This window comes from Miniopterus natalensis, chromosome 8 (genome assembly GCF_054644295.1).
Source record: "Miniopterus natalensis isolate mMinNat1 chromosome 8, mMinNat1.hap1, whole genome shotgun sequence".
Classification (NCBI taxonomy): domain Eukaryota; kingdom Metazoa; phylum Chordata; class Mammalia; order Chiroptera; family Miniopteridae; genus Miniopterus; species Miniopterus natalensis.
This window is the reverse complement of record NC_142088.1, coordinates 13288186-13307893: the sequence shown is the minus strand read 5'-3', so window position 1 is coordinate 13307893 and position 19708 is coordinate 13288186. Positions and strand designations below refer to the sequence as shown.

General features: G+C 52.9%; 1 protein-coding gene across 1 annotated transcript; it reads left to right on the top strand.

The window, feature by feature from the left end:
• The first annotated feature begins 336 nt into the window (after nt 1-336).
• On the top strand, nt 337-16151 carry IGFBP2 (insulin like growth factor binding protein 2). The gene is made up of 4 exons (XM_087819602.1): nt 337-787; nt 13918-14117; nt 14877-15017; nt 15690-16151. Exons 1-4 carry the CDS (start codon nt 418-420, stop codon nt 15822-15824), a joined length of 846 nt encoding a protein of 281 aa, XP_087675728.1. The 5' UTR covers nt 337-417; the 3' UTR covers nt 15825-16151.
• The last annotated feature ends 3557 nt before the right edge of the window (nt 16152-19708 follow it).

Genomic DNA, 19708 nt, shown 5'->3' with positions numbered 1-19708 from the left:
CGGCCGCTAGCCCAGTGCCCGCCCGAGGGAAGCGAGCGGACCAGCTCCGCGCGAACTGAATCGAAAATAGGAGACAATAGCAGCCACTCGTCTTCATTCCCGCGCCCATCCTACAAGCCCCCGAGGGAGGCCTCCTCTCCGGGGGGTCGGGGAGCCGGGGTAGAGGGGTGCGCTGGGACGGGGCCCGGGGGGGGGTTAGCGGCCGTCCGGAGCGGGCGAGTGGGCGCGAGCCCCGCCCGCGCGGGAGCGCCGGGGGAGGGGTGGTCTCCGAAAGGGGGAGGGGAGAAGCAGGGGGCGGAGAGAAGCAGGGCCCTTTAGGGCTCGGCTGCCGCGGCCCGGAGAAGAAGCCCAGGAGGCGGCTCCTGCGCTCTCGAGGCCGCGCCACCTGCCCGCTCCGTCGCGCTCGCCGTCGCCAACATGCAGCCGAGACTGGGCGGCCCCGCGCTGCCGCTGCTCCTGGCGCCGCTGCTGCTGCTGCTGGGCGCCGGCGCCCGCGCCGAGGTGCTGTTCCGCTGCCCGCCCTGCTCGCCCGAGCGCCTGGCCGCCTGCAGGACCCCGTCGGCCGGCGCCGGGCGGCCTTGCGCCGAGCTGGTGCGGGAGCCGGGCTGCGGCTGCTGCTCCGTGTGCGCTCGTCTGGAGGGCGAGACGTGCGGCGTCTACACCCCGCGCTGCGCCCAGGGGCTGCGCTGCTACCCCCACCCCGGCTCCGAGCTGCCCCTGCAGGCGCTGGTCCAGGGCTCCGGCACTTGCGAGAAGCGTGACTCCGACGGCCCCGAGCAGGGCGCAGGTAACGCAGCTGGGACAGCGGGCGGGGGGAACTTGGAGGGCAGCGTGGGGCCCGGCTGCTGGCTGTTCTGCTGGGAAGGCGCGCACGGCAGGACCTCAGAGACCGTGTCAGCGGAGGCAGAGCGGAGTCCTTGGGGGGGGGGGGACCCGAAAGTCAAGCCCGCGAGGGGACTGGAATTAGAGCGCACGGAGGAGCCTGGCTGCTTCTCTGTGGGGACACATGGGTAGAGGAAAGGCACCCCTCTTACGGTTCTCTGGGGGGAACGGACCCTGAGTGTTATTTTGGAGGGGGGTTTACTGGGGTGGAGGGGGTTGGTCAGATCTGTGGGAGTAGGACCAAAGGGCCCTGGAAAGGTCGTGGTGGAAGGCGCTGCTGGGGGGCAGAGGTGGCGGGTGCCGGTGACACTGGGGACCAACGGTGACAGGAGAAGGCAGCGGCTCCTGAGGGACTCTTCCTGCTGGGATTATGAGGTGGGTAGGAAGGACTTGTTGGTCCTGGGCACGGTGGGTTGCTTGGGGGGAAAATAAAAAAAGGAAGCTGCTGTTTTTTACATAGAGAACGAAAAAGGCTCTTGCTACTATGTTGGATGGAAAAAATAAAAGAGGGGCACCTGGGAGGCGAGGAAGAGACCTCAGCAGTTGAGTCAAAGTAACTTCAGCCGGGCGGCGGGTGCAGTCCTGGGGCAAGGGCAGGGACAGCCGTGCCGTGCAGGTTAGCGCCTGCGCCCCTGCGCCCCTGCGCCCCTGCGCCCCTGCGCCCCTGCGCCCCTGCGCCCCTGCGCCCCTGCGCCCCTGCGCCCCTGCGCCCCTGCGCCCCTGCGCCCCTGCGCGGAAGCTGGAGGATGCCGGGGCGCTGGACACAGCTCCTCTCACCGACCTACGCGAATCCCCCCGCTCCCCATTCTAATTTGAGGAAATTCTTTTTATCAGATAGAATGGGGACCCTGAGATTCTTTGTAAGGGGCCATGATCCCCGAAAAAAAGTCTTTTGAGGGTCACAACCAAACTGTTAGGACCTCACTTGTTTTTTTTTATTTTTAAAATTACAAAAGCCTCCTGCCACGGTGGTCTGGAGGAAGCTGTAATTATTTTCGTTCTTCTTGGAGACAGTGGTGAAATGTGTCCACTGCCTGCTGCTGTTTAAAAAGCAAGGGAGTCTGACCAAGTTTCTCAAACTTGGAAAAAAAAGAAAAAAAAGTGAAAACGTTCTAGCGTCTCAGCATGCGGTCATTGTACCCCACCCCTCCCCCACCGTCCTCCGGCGGCTATTGTTTTTCCCCTGTTCTCCTTGAGAATGCAGTGAGGGGTCAGGGTTGAAACCTCCTTGTGTTTCTCTGGCGCATTTTGACCTTGAGTGCAGAGCAAGTTAGGGCTTCCTCCGTGCAGACTCCCAACCCGACACCTCAGCCCCTTGACTCTGCCTCCAGCTCGCTTCCCTCCCCAGCCTGCCTCCAGGGGAACCCTCCGTCCTGCTTCTCTTAGAAAGTAATGCTAAAAGGAAGAAGACTTGGCCAAGCTCCTGTCCCTGGGGGTTGCCTGTCCCTCAGTCCTGCGTTCCTCCCCCATCTCGCCCTCTGACCAGGGAGACACTGTGGTTTGTGAGCTGAACTCTTACAAACTAAACATCTTCCTCAGCAGGGTCAACTTTTCAAAAGGCCTCCAAGTTTATAGAAGCTTTTGGATTTCGAGTGTTTTCAATAAAGTGCGTGGTACATGTCCTTCCTAAACGTTTTACTATTTTTTTTCACTCTTCATACCTCTCACTCCCAGCCTGGAAACCAGCTCTCCTGCTTCCCAAACCCCAGCCTCAGGTTAGAGTCCTCAGCTGGGAGCAGATGCAGGAACCCTTCACTCCCACCTCCCTGGAGCTAGAGAGGGGAGTTGTCCGGGAGCCTGGGGACAGTGGGGGAGTTCAAGGCAAGAAGGTCCCTCTGCATTTTCTTCCTGGTTATGGGGCTCCTTTCCACCAGCTAGCCCAGCTGCCTCCTGAGCCTTCTGCATTTTTCTCTTGTGCTCCAGACTGGTAAGAGGGGACACCAAGGTGGGGGGTGGGGAGAGTGGGGATGGAGGGTAGATGTGGAAGCCTAGTGGGCACATTGGAAGAAGCGGCCAAGAGCAGGGTGCCTAAGGCATGAGTAAGGCTGGGGGTGCAGGGGTGTCAGGAAGAGAGAGGGGCAAGTTTTAAGGCTTCTGTGCCCAAGAGGGTCTTGGGTTGGGGCAGGGAGGAGGCACTGTGTGGAGAATGCTGGGGTCTGAGTTAAGTGGGGACAGGGACTGAGCATGGCCCAGAAGAGACCTGCTGCCTCCTACCCTTCTCCCATCCCTTCTCCTCCCCGTTCTGAAGAGTGAGCCTCCCCCCTCCCCCCCACCGCAGCCTGCATTCCTCTTTGAGCAGGTTGCTTTTGAGAATTTTAAACATACCCTCTCATTTCGAGGCAGCAAACCCCAGCAGTTCCGGCTCTGCTGTTAGCTCTTTTGTCTTTGTTCCCAGGGCTCAGGGGCTGTGTCTCTGGCTTCCTGGTGATGGGAGAGATGCAGGGGGTGGGGGTGGGCGCTTCAGCCAGGGCTCAGCCTGCATCCCCTAGGGGGTGATGGGCTGGGACTTGTTGGTTCAAAGAAACCAAGAAGTCAGATTGGGGCATTGGACTGGGTGGGTCTGGAAGAAAGGTGGGAGAAGGACCCTAAGATCTGTGTGAAGTCTGGACGTTAAAGGTGTGGGGCTGTGAGTGGCCAGAAGTGAGTAGAAATGTTGGGGAAGAGGGTCTGGCCAGGTCCGATCTTTTCAGAATTCAAGACCTCCCTCAGCAGCTCCCTGCCTCCTGTCCTACCTTGTGCAATGCTGGGGATTATGCCGAGGGGTGGAGCCGCCCGAGTGGCCGTCTGGCCCGCTGCACATATAAAGTACCATAGAGCTGTGCAGCCATCCAGAGTCCAGGACGGGCAAGCAGGCAGGTCGGCAGTGAAAGGGGGCAGAGGCAAGCACCGATTTACAGTGGTTCAGTGCAGTTTCAAAAAAAGGGGAGAAAAGCAGTGGGACTTCTGGCGCCCAGCACTGCTTTGCATCTCGTCTTGCATAAATTTGCATACTGAGTTCAAAGTCGTAAAATAGACTTGGGGAATGAGTGGGACCCACTGTCACTGATTGCTAACACTGCGATCTCCCGCCCCCCTCCCCCCTTCCGGACAGAACACGCAGAACTAGCTCAGCTAAGCTGCTCCCCCTGAGTCACCGCCCCATTGGAAGGAGATGGGGGATCTGAAGGCTGCTGCTCCTGGATCCCCTTTCTTGGGGACTCTGAGTTCCTTGGCTATGGGATCAAGCAAGGCTAGTTCTGTGCACTCTGGCCTCGGAGGTGTGGCTGGTCTGGAGGGTGTGGTTCCATAGGTCCTGAACCTGCTAGGACCTGGGACTGCCATTGTGCTGGAGGAAGCTTTAGAAAAAAGCAAATCCTGAATAACAATCTCAAGAGATCTTACAAAGACAAAAACATGGCTAAGGATTCTAAGTTAGAATAGGTATATTTGCAGCACTTGCTTACCCCATTTTTAAATGTTTTTTAATTTTTCAATTACAGTTTACATTCAATATTATTTTGTATTGATTTCAGGTATACAGCATAGTGGTTAGATAATCATATACTTTACAAAGTGTACCCCCCGATATTTCCAGTACCCCTGATCCCATACATAATTACCACAATATTATTGATTATATTGTATCTCTTAAATGGGGTGCGTGTGCGGGTGACTGTGGTCATGGTAAGTATCTGGCACATAGCTTGTCACACATGTTGCTGCCTTAACCATGGCAAGCGATGTCCCCTTTCTGATGCTTAGCTAGCCGGCCTTTAAAATGAAGGCCAAACGGGCTGTGTCAGGCAGGCCACTGGTCTCTAAGGTTTTACCACGGCATGTGGGTGCTTCAGCAGAGATGTATTTTCTCTGAGCCTCAGTTTCCTTATCTGCAAATCAGGAATTGATAGAACTAACTCCATAGGGACGTGCCTATGTATGAGTATACGTGTGTGCTTGTGTGTGTGTGTGTATGTGTGTGTGTAAAGAGAGGTAATACATAAAAAGCTTAAACACTTGGGTTTTTTTCTTTTTTGTAATGAGTCACTTGATTTCTATCTCTTCACCTATAAAATGGAAATATCCACACCTCTGACCTACTTTCACAGGCGATAGTGAAGCCCTTTGCAGAAAGGGTAAGGAAACGGCACTTGAAATGCATTACAGAACTCAGTTGACAATTAACGGTGGTTTGATGTCAACAGGCCTGCACTTTTTATGGATGAGTTAGGCGGTGCTCTATGGGGCTCATGTTCCTCTGCGACTGACCATTCTTGGTATGGGAGCTTCACTCTGTAGTGCCTAGATGGGGTGGAGGGACTGTGGGGGATAGAGGTGACCCCAGAGTTGGGATACTGGATACTTGTGCTGGCCTTGCTGCTCAGAAACAGGTGACCCAGGTCTGAGTCCTGCCTTCTCCTGTGTGCAGAGGACTGGAGGATTGCTGAGGCCACATCTTGGGTAGGACACTCTTCCACGGGAAGCCTGCAAGGGCCCAGGCTTTGGAACAGTGGGGCCATGCTCAGCCAGCCCTAACACACTTAGGACATAGGGCCTGTACTGGGGGAGATTTTTTGAGTCATCAGAACCAGCAAAGACCCCATGGCGCCCGTTTCCTGCTTTAGGAAAATGGGCTTTCAGATCCATCCTGTCTGAGCTGAGGGTGCCAGAAAGTTGAACGTGATCCTGGCAAAGACACTGGATGTTCCATCCAAAAAAGTGACGTTTCCTTACTAGGAGCCTCCAGGGCTTACCTCATTCTTAGTGGGGAGCAGCATTGCATTTTGCAGGGGACTGAAGGGTCTCAGTGGGGACGCTGAGTGCAGGAGTGTTTTCCTAATGCCTGATCACATCTGTGAGTCTGGAGAGCCCTTGGAGTGACAGCCTGTCTGGACACAGTGATGACTCTTCTCGGGCATCTGATGAAGGTGAGGCCTCAGGAAGCAGAGAATCTGGGTGCTGGAGGCGTCATGGGTCAGCATATGCTTGTGGTGAGACTCAGGACAGTAGGGACAAAGTCCAATATTTGCCTCTGGGAATCGGGGGTGGTTGGTCGCCTTAGACACTAGGCCTTCCTGGTGTGTGTGGTGGGGCAGGAGCCCACTTTACAGGTGGGCTCCTGAGGAATTTCTTCACTTTCAGGTTCCAGAGTAACTGCCCCCAGCCTCCCCGCCCCAATGAACAGAGTGTACAGACTATAGGAGATTTTTTTCCTATGACTCTCCCCCTACTTGGCTCCTAACCATCGACCCAGTCCTGTTCCTTAACAAAGCCAGGGAAGATCTGGGCTGGCTCGGCTCCTGGGTGCCAGTCAGGACTCAGAGGGAGACCTTGCTTAGAAAGCTGCTCCCCCGGAAAGAAATACACAGTGGACTGTAGTCAGGAATTGTTTCCCTTCCCTTTTTTTTTATAGAGGGGAGGGGGACATTTGGCAGTCTTTCAGCCCCCTCTGGCCGCCAGCCCCACATCTCTTCCTGGCTGTTGGGAGGCCAGCAGGAATGAGCAGGAGACGGGGGAAAGGATGGCAGGCCTCCAGCCCAGGGCCGGGAGAGTTGGCCCACAGGCCCTGGTTAAGTTGGCCGGAGAAGAGCCTGGGGAGGTTTCTAATTAGTGGACGGGTGTAGGTGTGTCAGCCTGTGTTCATTCAAGGAACTGAGCTCTGGGAGCCAGGAAGCTGGGGAGGAGAGGGGAGGGCACTGGGCCCAGGAAGGTCTTGGTAATTTGGAGAGGTGGGGGTGGAGGCGAGGCAAGAGGAACGTGCTCAGCGTGTTCCACCCTGATAGTTGAGATGGGGGAGACCTTCCAGCTGGAGGGATCTGAGTTGGATTGTGGGGGTAGAGTGAGAAGGGGAAAATTCAAAGGATAAAGGGCAAAGCAATGATAATTAAAACTGTTTCTTTCCTAGACATTGACTCCTTCTACCAAAGTGCCTGTAGGTTTTGTTTTCTTTTGTTTTTTTCTCCCCATTTCTGTTTTAGCCTCAGGATTCTCCCCATTTGACAGGTAAGGAAATCATGGCTGCATTCAGGTCCAAAGCCAAGGCAAACACAGACCATCATGGGTGGACTAGGATGGAGTCAGGGTCTCCAGCTTCTTGTTTCTGGGCTCTGTTCCATCAGAGGCATACATGCAAAGAAACAGTGAATTATATACTGCTGCTGGGGAAAGCTCTTTTTCCCTGGGAGGTAGTAATTAAGGCATAACTTCTTAAAAATATTCCTTTATGCAGTTCCCCAGGAAATTTCTTCTGGGTCTATTGTCTTGACTTCTGGGTGGAGGTGCCAAGTTGCCTCTGGATGGTGACCTTGCTTTCTAAGTGCCTGAAGCCAAGATAAATGCAAATGGCAATTCCCCAGTGCCTTTGCCCCAGCCACTGACTGATAAGGCTGGGTAGTTTCTATAGCAACAGTGCACCGGGCGTGTCAGGCAGGATAAAGCTGGGTGAGGGTGGGATGGGTTCACTGGATCCTAAAGGCTTTTGAGATGGGTGGAACCAGCTGGCTTCCTTCACTGGGAAGATGGGAGTCCTGTGGAGATAGGGCTGCCAGGTGATAGGGAGCAGAGGAAATGACATGCTGGGGTTAAAAGGTCCCGTCAAGTCATTTTTTAGGCAATGCCAAGGGACTAGATGCCATTCTGGTTGGTTAGGAGCTCTGATGCTAAACAACCTGGCTTTGGTTTTTGGCTCTGCCGTTGCCTGCATGATTCTGTGCAGTTGGCCTCAAACGTTATGGCTTTTTTGTCAAGTGTGAGACGGGATAAGAAATTATCAGCCTCATGGGATTGAAGATAACAAAGTTATGTACACAAACCACTTAACACAGAAACTGGGTGATCAGATGTGGTCAAGCAGGTTCTGATCCCCTCCTCCCTTCTCCCTCTGGTCTCAACATAGAGCAGAGGAGAACGGCAAATGCCTGTTTGGGGATGTTTTCTGAGTATTAGGAAGAGATACTGAAGAATCCTGTTAGGAGGTGTGGCTTTCTCCATAGGGGTGACTTACCCGGACAGCTGCCCTTTGCTTGGAAAGTCCAGAGTGAAGTCAGTGGTGGGGGGTTTTCCAGCGGGCATTCATGGCCTTTGATGCCAGTGTCACTCATTCCGGTTCTAGGTTCTACCGATGGCTGACTGCTGACCGTGGCCCATGTATGCCCCAGAGGCGCGGATTCTCGCTTGGCTCTGCTGGTTGCCTCTGGCTCAGTTTGCTGCCTCGAAACCAGGAGCGCACAAGCGAGGGAGACAGCTGACGCGATGCAGCAGAAATTCTGTCAGACAAAATTAGTGAACTTGTCGTTGAGGAACAAGAAAAGCATGGTGACCTATTTAAAGATACTTATTTATATTCAGGACGCTTCTTGTGCTGGTTTGAGAGTGTGGCCGGCAATCCTGGACATCTCTGCAGGCCTTTAGTTTCTTTTTGCATCCTCTGGGTTCAATTTGTCAGGCCCAGAGTATCTGAGAACAGTCTTAGAGGGACAGAGAAGGGGCGGTCGGAAGGGGGAGGGTGGCGGCAGAGAGGTGAGCAGGAGCCAGTCCTTATTTCTCCAGGGGAGCTGATCTGCCCGGTCACATCATTGAAACTGAGACAGTTGTTTACTGGATCCTGGGAGAGGAAAGTGTCCTCCTTCCCCCGTCTCACGCTTCCATTTGCTCACTGCCTTTCTGTACTAACCACTCTCACTGCGCTGGAGCCTAGATGGTGAGGGAGAGGCCAGGAAAGTGAGACAAAGAAGCGAGACAGTGTGATACTCGAAGCAGCAGCGTGGTGAGAGCCTCTCTAGATAGTCGGCTTTCCTAATGTTGAAACACCGACCCAGACTAACTGCATAAACATGCAGCTGTCATCAGCACCTGTGACACATGCTTTGTGATCCTGGAAGGCAGCAAGCAAAGCGTTTGAAAAAGTTGAATACAGTCTAAGAAGAAACCAAGTCAGGGAGCTATGGGAAGGCGACCAACTGATCTCTCTCATATCGATGTTTCTCTCTCACTGTCTTTCCCGCTCTCTAAAATCAATAAGCATGTCCTCCGGTGAGGCCTAAAAAAATGATAATAAAAATATAGCTCTGACCTATGATCACTCGTGATCTACTCAATGTGAAAAGGTCTCAAAAAGCTAAGGTTGACAGGGAAGCAAAGGTGCAGAATGAAACCTTTCATGAACGTTGGCAATTTATTTTCAGAGAACAATTCTAATAATGATCATCCATCAACAAATCTGTTTAGATAAGAAAGAGAAACATTAAATAATGCATGCTGATGGTTGCCTCTGGGAAGAAGGAACGGGAAACAGGATGCTGGTGGGGAGGGCTATCAGGGGAAGCTCAAACAAAGACTTGGCGGGGAATCGAACCTGCAACCTTTTGGTGTACAGGACGATGCTCTGACCAAGTGAGCCACCCGACCAGGGCCCAGAGTTATCCTTTTTAGCTGCTTATATTTTTCCATTGCATTATCCTATTGATTTATTTATCCATCCCCCTGTTGAAAGACGTTTGGATCTACTTGCTAATAGCTTTTTTGCAAGTACAAACAATACTGTAATGAACATTGTTGAACCCTGCGCACATGTCTCAGAGAAGCAGGACAGCTGGGTCAGGCACACTCTCCCTGCTCCCATAGGCCCTGGTCCAGGTTTGCACCAAAACACACTCTATACTCACTTGGGCCTTCAGCAGATAGGCCACCTTGCCAGGTTCTCGGTGGCTTTAGTTGAGTGAGAGGAGAAATGTTCAGGAACCCTGGGAAGGAGTAAGCTGATAGTGCTGTTTGCCATATTGATAGCAGTTTCTCTGGCTCTTAAAGGACAGCCTGGCTCGCAGAGTCCCGGAGGACCTTGGCTGAATTTGAGCTTGTTTTTGTTTTCTCAAACCGTCTGCCTTCGCCCTGACCCTCGCCGGGTCCTTGGGATTCCAGGAATGACCCTGGTGTTTTTAGAGCAGCCCTTAGGGAGTGCACAGGCAGGGGGGCCCTGCAGAGGCCACGCTGTTTCTGCGCGCTCAGGAGATGGCGACATGAGGGCACTCTCCAGCAGTCTCCATGGTGCCGGGCCGAGAAAGGCTCCTCCCTGTGACCCGAGCGCACACGTGTCTGCTTGTGAACCCGCGGGCGAGTGGAACGCGCTTGCTCGACTGTGTCTTTGCCAAGTGTGTATGTGAGGCCATATCTCTGGAAAAGAAGAGCATCTTTCTTCCATCACCAAGAAGTTCTTCCAGAAACAGAGACAGGAGAGAGAATCGCAAAGGATGGAGCCCTGGAAATGCCAGAGCTTGAAAGGGGTTAAAAATACAGGCTCTTTGACTTTTGTCCAGGCTGCTGCCTTTGAAATTCTGGGGCTGGAGTCCAGGACTCTGTTTTTAGATGGATCTTCAGTTGATTTCTGATGAACAGCTATGTTTGGGAACCAGTCATCTAGCCCAACTCCCTGAATTTGCAGATGAGCACACGGAAGCCAACACATTTTAAACACCTTGCTGGCATCTCAGAGCCCAGGCATGGCAATCACGTCAGGATCAGAACCGTGGGCCTCCAGGCCAGTGCTGTTCTTCTTACCATACTAGTGGCCACATGCTAGAGAGAGTGAGGTGACCACAATCATACGTCCAAAGGGACTGGCTTCAAATTCTCGCCAACAAAAGCTGTTTCCCCTGAGTACTGGTGAGTTTACCTTTGAGCCCTGCCTCACCAGTGCATGCCTGGCAGCTCTGAACCACCACTTGTCTCCCTCCCTCCCGTCTGTGTTCCTTCCTTCCCCAAATTCTGTGAACAAAGTTAATTTAGGCAAATCCATACTTGCCCAAGGACTTCCATCAAATGATAGAGAGCTTTGATGTTTAGCAACATATAGAATTTATGTAAACAAAAAAATCCAGGTTTAGAAGAAATAAGCAATGGGCAGTATTGCAAAACTCTCTTATAACTTTCCCCCCATGCCTTTGGCGATTTTACAGAGCAGATACCAACCCACCCTTCCCTCTATCAGATATATCTTTCCTTTGCCCATTCAAGAAATAGCATATTTCTTCTAAAGCTAGTTTCTCTCGCATTGGGAATTTGAGTGATAATCATACTGTATCCTATTTAATGCGCAGCCTTCATTTTATTTAGGATTATTACTTTCATTTTTCGGACTTGAGAAATTAGAACTCAGAAAAGTTAAAGACTTTGGCCAAAATTATGGTTGGGTCATAAGTGGCGAAGCCAGGACTGGAATTCTGGGCTCTTGACTCCCAGAGTTTTTTGCCCATTTGGGTTAGTTAATGAATTGTCCACTGCCATGGACATTAATAAAGAAGTTGTTCAGGAGGGAGGAAGAAGATGATAGTATTTATTAATTTTTTCAACAAAGAAGGATAGGACAGGAAGGCAGCTAGCATCCTCCTGGCCAGTTGGCTGGAATCCATTGGTGAAGGGCTATTACCTGTTGAGGGAGATAAATCCATTGGAGGGAATGGTAGGTAGATTCCTGGTTGCATTAGATCATCTCTATGGGGCCTTTAGCTCTTAGATTTTTAAGTAACCATGAGACAAGCTAAGGAGAAGTGAGGCAAAGGACTGGGGCTTTTTCAGAAGAAAGAAAAGAAGAAAGGAGACACATTAGCCTGTTGTGAAGATGTGTGATGGTTCTGGAGAAAGGTCTCCTTTTCCCACCAGGCCTCACACTTGAAGCAGGAAGGAAGAGGGAGTTGCTTTTAGATCCCAAGGTCTCCCATAGATCAGGAGTCGCCAACTGTCCAATGGAGCACTGAGGTCAGAGTGTTGCACTGGGAGAAAGTGGGTTTCATGAGTGCAAGGATCTGCAGGTCACCAGGTTTTCAGTTTTCATTCACTGAGTGAGGTTGTCGGCACTACAATCTATGCCAGAATGAAGCTATAAAACCAGGGTATGAGTGAGTAGAGGTAGGCAGAGCCCTTTCTCCTGGAGTGTCAGCTCCCAGCTGCCCTCCTCGGCTAGCTTAGTGAGGCTGGGCCACAGGACAGTGTGGGGACCCCATGCCCTCTGTGAGGCCCCTCTGATGATGGCAGAGAGGTTGTGAATGCCCCTGTAGACCCAGATGGTCATCCTGGGTGTGCTTTCTGTAACATGGGACAGCTTGCCTGTCTCCTCTCATTCCTCTGGCCTTTCTCATCTCATCTCTCCTCTAGGCGCCTAAGGTGGAAAGGTGTGGCAATACACCTGAAGCAAGGTGGGACTTCTGGCTCTCCCAGCCCTCCCCAAATGGACTGGGACTCTGCTCTGCCTCTGATGTCTCTGGAGAAGCTTTGTCTTCTGTATATAATTAGGAAACTCCCTGTTTCAGCGTCAACCCGTTTTCTGGGTCTCTATAGAGAACAGCTAAATCTTACTAGTACTCAGGGGACAATCTCTGCACAGGCCTTGGAGGTCCCTGTCCATCATCTCCAAGCTCAAAGGAAACCTTTTCCAGCTATGTGCTTTGGCTAGCTAAGAACTATTTCTTGGAGTAACCTCTGCACTGTAGCCCACAGAGTCGCATACATGAGTAGTTGCTTAATAAATATTATTCTGAACCTAACTCTCTTAGGCAGAAAAAATGCAACTTGGTATTTTTGTTTTGAGGGCAAATTCCATCTCTAGCTGGAGTCCTGCATCTGGAATGTTTTCCTGAGGACGACATCTGCCACCTATGAGCGTGCAGGGGAAGAACTTGGTAATGGGTGGTACTGGCCTTGTCTGACTGAGCCTGGGAGGCCGTGTGGGTACCCCCTCCCTCGAGTGCACTGTAAATGCACGCAGCATCTCTCAGAATCCTCCTGGCCACCCACCAGAGGTGGCTGCTGTTTGTCTGCATTTTATAGATGAGCAACAGAGGCACAGAGAGCTTAAGCAACTTACCTAGGGCTGCACAGCTATGTGGTGAAGCTGGGATTCAGTCAGGCGATTAGACTTGGGAGTCTAAATTCTTGAACCTCTTTGGCTGGTGATAGGAACAGTCCAGGAGCCGAGGCTTTGCCCAGCCCACAGTCTGTTCTGGTCTCCACCCAGTCGATTATTTCATTCCCCTTCCTGGGGCTTTTCTTCAAGATGTGGAATGTCAGCATGTGCGTCAGCAAACTGGGCCTGAGGATTTCCTCATCTGATTGGTATGTTTGTTGGCAGTGATGAGATCAATGAAGGAATGGAAGGGAGCGTATCTTTGAACCCAGGTGGCCTCTGTGCGGGTGGACAAACTGACCTTCACCTCAGAGACCTCAGCGAGGTGGGGGGCATCTCGGGACATGAAGCCAGCTCCTCCTGGGAGAAGCCTGCCGGAGTGACCCCCATCTTTTGGTCCCTGGATCAGAGCTTCCTTAATGACTTTTGTGGGACTTAGACATTTTGCCTTTGTGGGCCCTTCTTCCATAAGAAATAATCTAAAATCTATTTTATAACTGTGTCTTATAACAGCGAGGGTGTCAGTGTTGTATGTTAAGACATTTTCTTGAACCTAATGTTCCTTGGACAAGTGTCTGGATGCAATAAGATAAAACTTCAGAGTTGAGCAGGTCATTGTTCCTGTTCCTGGGCTCTCAAGAAGCCCTGTAATGGGGAACAAATCAGGGTACAGGGGTACTCCTGCAGCAGCTTTAGGGGACCTCCAGGAGGGGCAGGCCAGCAAAGGGGGAGTCGCAGCAGGGGGTGTTAGAAACTGTAGGTCTGATGGCAGGGGCTCCACCTGAATGTTTTAAATTTTCACCCAATCCACGCCCTTTCAGACCATGAGTGATGAATCTCTTCAACTGCGGGTTAGCAACAGGTGACTCTGGGAGGTCTTTCTAGGGGAAAATGATGGGCCCAGCCAGCAGGGACTAACCGCCTTCTACGGTGAGGCCTTGAAGAGGCGTCATCCTCTGTGCTCCTTTGCTCTGCTCCCGCCTCCTAGAGCGGAGCGGCTGTCCTAGGCATTCAGAGGAGGCTGCTAATAGGAGTTGCCGTGAAACCGAGATTGATCACCCATGTAAATCGCGCAACACAATTGCTTAGATGTTAGCATCTTTGTCTTCCTTACCGGCCCTGGAGGGCCCATCTCTCTCTGGAACTCCTTTGCTTCCTCTCTGCAGATGACAACCACTCTGAGGTTGAAGACGGGACCATCGTGGGAGGCGGAGGCAGTGCCGGCCGGAAGGCCTTCACGTCGGGCATGAAGGAGATGGCTGTGCTACGGGAGAAGGCCAATGACCAGCACCGCCAGATGGGCAAGGGCAGCAAGCATCTGCCAGGCCCGGAGGACGCCAAGAAACTTCGGCCCCCATCTCCCAGGGTCAGAGGGACCGGGTCTAGTTGGAGGGGTGGGAGGACATGCAGAGGGAGTCCCACAGTGGGGCGGGCACCCCAATAAGACCCATGTTCTGTGTTGCCTGCAGGCAAAGCACTTTCCAGTTCTGCCTTTAACATATTCAGTGACTTGGAGGCTAACTAGCCAATCAGCATCTCTTTTGAGGGGCCTCAGTATCTCTGGCTGTGAAATGGACTGGTCATATGGTTTCTTGAGATCCCTTCCTTCTGAAACCTCCACATTTCTGCTTGGCTTTGGAACATAGGCCAAGACCATGGATGCTAGAGATGGAGATGGAGCCACCTGAACTTGCTCGCTGGTGTAGCGATGTGCTCCCCTCACTTGGCTTCCCCTCTCCCTCTTTGCAGCCCAGCTCTGCCGTCTTGAGTCTTGGCCCCAGTTGGTTTATGGAAAGGAATGGAGATTGGGCACTGGGCTAGGGTAGAGCTATCCAGAGACAACCACTTGAATTCAGTATTTGCAAGTAGATTCTATCTTGAGCCCTGAAAGCCATTGACACAGATGGAGGAGAGTAATGAAAACTCACAGCCACACGACTTTCTTTTAGGAATGGGTGGAGCACACAATATGGTAGTGAGCTCACTGGGCTGAGGCTCAGAAGTCCCTCCTTCCACCAACTACCTGTGTGGCCTTGTAGAAGTCCCTCCCTATCCGTGAGCTTCTCCCTGGGGTTGCTCCGAGGGCCATTCTCTAAGCATACTCTATGCCTGTCTGTGCCCTCAGACCCCCTGCCAGCAGGAATTGGACCACGTCCTGGAGCGGATCTCCACCATGCGCCTTCCAGATGAGCGGGGCCCTCTGGAGCACCTCTATTCCTTGCACATCCCCAACTGTGACAAGAACGGCCTATACAACCTCAAACAGGTGAGAGAGGTTCTGGTGCACCTTGTTCTTGCCCCACACACCTGTAGCCCTTTGAGGTCTCAGAGCTGAGCACCAGGGAGCTAGGCTTCCCTCCCTGGCCCCGAGCCTGGCAGAGGCTGATTCCACTGACCCAGGTACCCGCCAGTAGGCTTAGTGTCTGGGTTGGGAGGGAGCCTCTTAGAGAAGAGATGTGGGCTTACACCAATATTTTAAGTGGTGTTTCTCCATCCCCGAGATCCTTAAAATGGCAATAGAACAGCATCATAATTACATTAGAGAACATCAGGGAAATGTAAGTAAACCACTGGAAACCCTCTCCCTGCCCTTCCACTCTGTTCAAGTGCCTTCTCATCATCAATGTACACAGTATACCGGACCCCCACTGGCCGGGACCTCCCTGCCGCTGGGGGCTGAGTCTTTTCCCCCTTGGGCGTCCTCAACAGCCTTGCACATCAGAGCGTGGCCTCTGGGCCAGCAGCTTCAGTGTTTGCTATGTCCAATGTGAGGCTCAGCCCTGACCTACTGAACAGGAATCTGCATTTTACAAGATCCCCTGGCGTGCATTTAAGGTTGAGAGGCACCACCCTGCAGCCCTGGCTCAAGGCTGCAGGGTGACTCAAAAGCTGGCAGCTGCAGAGGTGTCCTCCACGGCCCCCTCTTCTCTCTCTTCAGTGCAAGATGGCTGTGAATGGGCAGCGTGGGGAGTGCTGGTGTGTGAACCCCAACACCGGGAAGCTGCTTCAGGGATCCCCTACAGTCCGTGGGGACCCAGAGTGTCATCGCTACTACAACGAGCGGATGCAGTAAACCATAGCCAGCCGGCGCCTGGCACCCCCACCACCTCTCCAAACCCAGGCAGAGAGAGGAGAGTGCTTGGGTGGTGGGTGGGGAGGATTCCCCAGGAGGTTTGACACATGTATTTATATTTGGAAAGAGACCAGCACTGAGCTCGGCACACCCACCGCCTTGCCCCTCCGAGTAGGAGAGGCTGCACCCCCTTCTTGAGTCCCTGCTGGGAGGAAGGGGTGCGTGCAGAGGCAGAGTTGGGGTCCCGGTTTGGGAGGGGGAAAAAGAAATTTTTATTTTTGAACCCCTGTGTCTCTTTTGCTTAAGAATAAAGAAAGGAAAAAGAAAGTGTGTGTCTTTTGCCTGAGTCTTTGGGGCCCCCTTGACTCCTGGGGAAGCAGGAAAGGCACAGCCTTGGTTTCCCATCATGAAACAGGAAGGAGAAGGGTGGGGCAGGAAGGCAGATCTCCTCCTTCCAAGGGCCTTGCCTGTGGGAACTCAGGTCTCCAATCCAGGTAGGACCCTCTCTTGAAATCCCAGGACCCAGTGTGTTCTGCCTGGGCCCCCAGCTGAGGCCCTGGCCTCCACACCCCCAGGGTGGGCACTCGGGGAGGAGAGTGGAGCAAGTGTTTGTCTTCCCTCGCCCACATTCAGGTGATATCCAAAGGGAGAAACACTAAGGAGAGCTTCCTTTCGCGCAGGGAGATGTCTGTTCAGCGCCCAAGGACAGGGAGTGGGCTGCTGTGGGCCAGTGTACTCACAGAGGTGCTGCCTCCGAATCCAGGCCCAGCTCTCCGGGGGCCTAAGTCACTGGACCCAGAACAGCAAATAGTAAAGGGACTAGAAGAGCGAGGTACAGATGTGTGCCCCATTTCTGGAGCAGAATTCCGCGCAAGAGCCCTCCCCACTTTGTTCTGTTGGGCCCTCGACCCCTGGTGAATTGCAGGGGCTCCCGACTTTGCAGTGGGCCACGAGGGAAGGAAGGCCCACTGTCCACCCCTCTTCCCTCCCCCCACACAGTGTAGACCCCCACCTTTCATGTTACCTGCTCTTCTGGGTCAGGAGTCTGAATCCTTCCTGCTATAGGAGGCGCTGGGAGGCCCAGCAGAGGCAGAGGACACCTGGGCCCTTACCTGGGTGAGATGAGCTGCTCTTCTGAGAGCAGAAAAAAACCAGGTCCCCCAAAGCAGACAGATCCCACCCACCTTTGGTCTCTGAGCTAGTGGCTCTCGCTCGTGAAGTACGTTAATTCAGTTAATCTTCACGAATCCACACGTGAGGCGCTATTACTAGCTCCACTTTACAGATGAAGAAAAGGTCCCTAGTGGTCCTCAACCTCCAGCCCGAGGCCTGGAAGCCCCTAACTCCCGAGCGTGGATGCTGCTCAGCCTGGGGCTATACCGCCCCCTGTGGGATGGTTGGAGAGAGCCTGCAGTGCTTTGGGCCCCGGGTTGGATCTTGGGGTCTGATTTTCTTTCATTTGCTGCCGGGTGCTCTGCCACCCGTCTCCCTACCCCGCAGCCATAGCCCGCAGCTGGCGGCTGCTGTCCGGGGTTGGGCAGCCCCTGCTGGCTCTCCAGGGAAGTGCGTGCTTAACCTTGGCTAAAATTTGAATGATTGAGGGAGCTTAAAAAAGTTATGCCCGGGCCTCACCATCAAAGATTCTGATCTGATTGGTCTGGAGTGGAGCCCAGGAAGGTGTTTTGTTGTTTTACGGCTCCCCAGGTGATTCTAGTGCCAGGGATGAGGCAAGAAGAACGCTGGAGTCAGAACACCTGGGGTTGAATAGTCTCATTGCTTATGCCACTGCTCTAGAGCTACCGCACTTGCCTTCTCTGAGCCTCAGTTTTCTCCATCTGTGTAAAGGGGATGATTTCAGCCTCAAATGACAGGGTGATATCAATGTGAGATGGCGGATGTGAACATGCTTTGGAAACTTTAGAACCGTATAAAATGGGAGGGATTATCATGGGTTTATTGCTGGGGTCAGCTCTCATGCCAGCCCACAGGCCCCATGGTTGCCAGCTTGCTTGGGTCATTTCTGGAACATTTTTGTAGAATGTTTGAGGATGCCACAATCTCCCTGTCCAGTTCCATGTCACTTGCCCGCAGTCGCCTTGTGTGTGCTCTAAACCCTCTGAAGAGGTGGATTTTGTGGCTGCAGTGGTGAGCAGCACCCCCGCTGTGGCTCTAGCTACAGGAACCACACTGATGTATAAATGACCTGGAAACCTTTGCTGAACGAAGGCATCATTGTACCCATGCAGGAAGATGGTTGGCTGGGCAGGAATCTTGGAGATGTCAAGCTATTGCTCACCTTCCAGAACAAACGACTGTGCTTGTTCAAGTTTAAAAACCTGGCAGAGACACGCTGGGGTTGTACTGCCACTGTGTGGCAGCACAGGGAACTGCAGCTGAGTTCACAGGGCCTCCGAGTCTGTTTCCAGAGGTGGTCCCAGGAGTCCAGGATGAGTGAACTGGAAAAGCTTGTTACACTTGGGGAATCACAGGACCTATCCCAGAGCTAGAGCCTTAGGAAGGGACCTGGCAGTATGCATTAAAACATGCCTCCTGGGTGTCTATAAAATTGTAGAATCGCCTGATTTCTAGGTGACCTAATTTGTAGTACTCAGAGTAAAATGAAAATGCAGAGCTCCTCGTTCAGAAATTATTAAGAATTTCAAGAGAGCAACAGAAGAGCATTAAACCAAGCGCAGGGCCCCGTGTGACTGCACAGGTTGTGTACCCACAAAGCGGGCCCTGTGCTTGTGCCTCTGAATTTGGAGAATCCCCCGTGCCGTGACCACATCTGCCAGATGTGTCTTGAATATTAGCTGTATGTGATGTGGTAGTTGAGAGCATAGGCTTGGAGAGGAGGCAGTCTTTGAACAGGATTTTGGCTCTATTACTTATGGCTTATGTGACTTTGGACACCTTTCTGACCTCTGAGCTGCATTTATTTCATCTTTAAGTGAGGTGTGAGATACTGTGATAAGAGAGGCAAAGCACCTGAGCTTACAGGGTGAGCTCAATTTGGGCGTGGATTTGAAGCTTGGGGTTCTGTGGTAGTGTCAGCTCAGGAAGGTGGGACTTTCTCCATCAGGGCTCAGCAGGGCTGTGCAGGAGTGACAAGGCTGGCCGGTGAGGTTTATCCAGGGCAGGTGAGACCCGGACAAGTAGACGCTGTCAGTGGAACCATGGTCTTCAGGCTCCTCAGGGAAGGAAGCAGGTGCACAGCGGGTTGGTGGGTTAAAAAACAGAATGGGAAGCCCAAGGACTCCACTGTCCCTTAAGTAAAATGCTAAGGGTGCTGCCCCCTGCTGCCCCATTCCTCTCGCTGTAATACACTGTCATTGGAGTGGGAGAGTGGGCTTTTCAGGTTTTCCACGTGGAACCCTTAGGTGTTCAGAGTGTGGCTTCAGTGGGTGGAGGGGAGGCCCGGCAGAGTTAAGGAGTGTAAGAGAACCATGTTTCTGAAAGTGCTCTATTCCAGACGCGAGACTCCAGCCCAGTCTCACTGGATCACAAGGCCCCAGGTGAAGGTGTGATCACTAAGGTGCTCTGTGGGTTGTCCAGGATAGGAGTGGGACAAGGGGGGAGCAGCTGGGAGCCAGGATCCTGGGAGTTCCTAGACGAGGGTTGTAAGGGGAGGGAGGAGACCCAGGGGAGTAGAGGAGCATGGGTGGGGGCCCCGGGAGATAAGTCCCGAAGGAGGAGCAACAGTTGAAGAAGAGTCTTGCTCATGCCCCCTTCAGGCAGAACGTGGGTGACAGCAGGTGAGCAGCTGCTGGTGGAGAGGCCAGGATACAGTCCCAGGGCAGGCGGTGTCACCGGGGTGACCCAGTCCAGCATGGCCTTCCTGCAAATCACTCTGCCTGCCCCCCCACATCAACACCCCTGCAAAG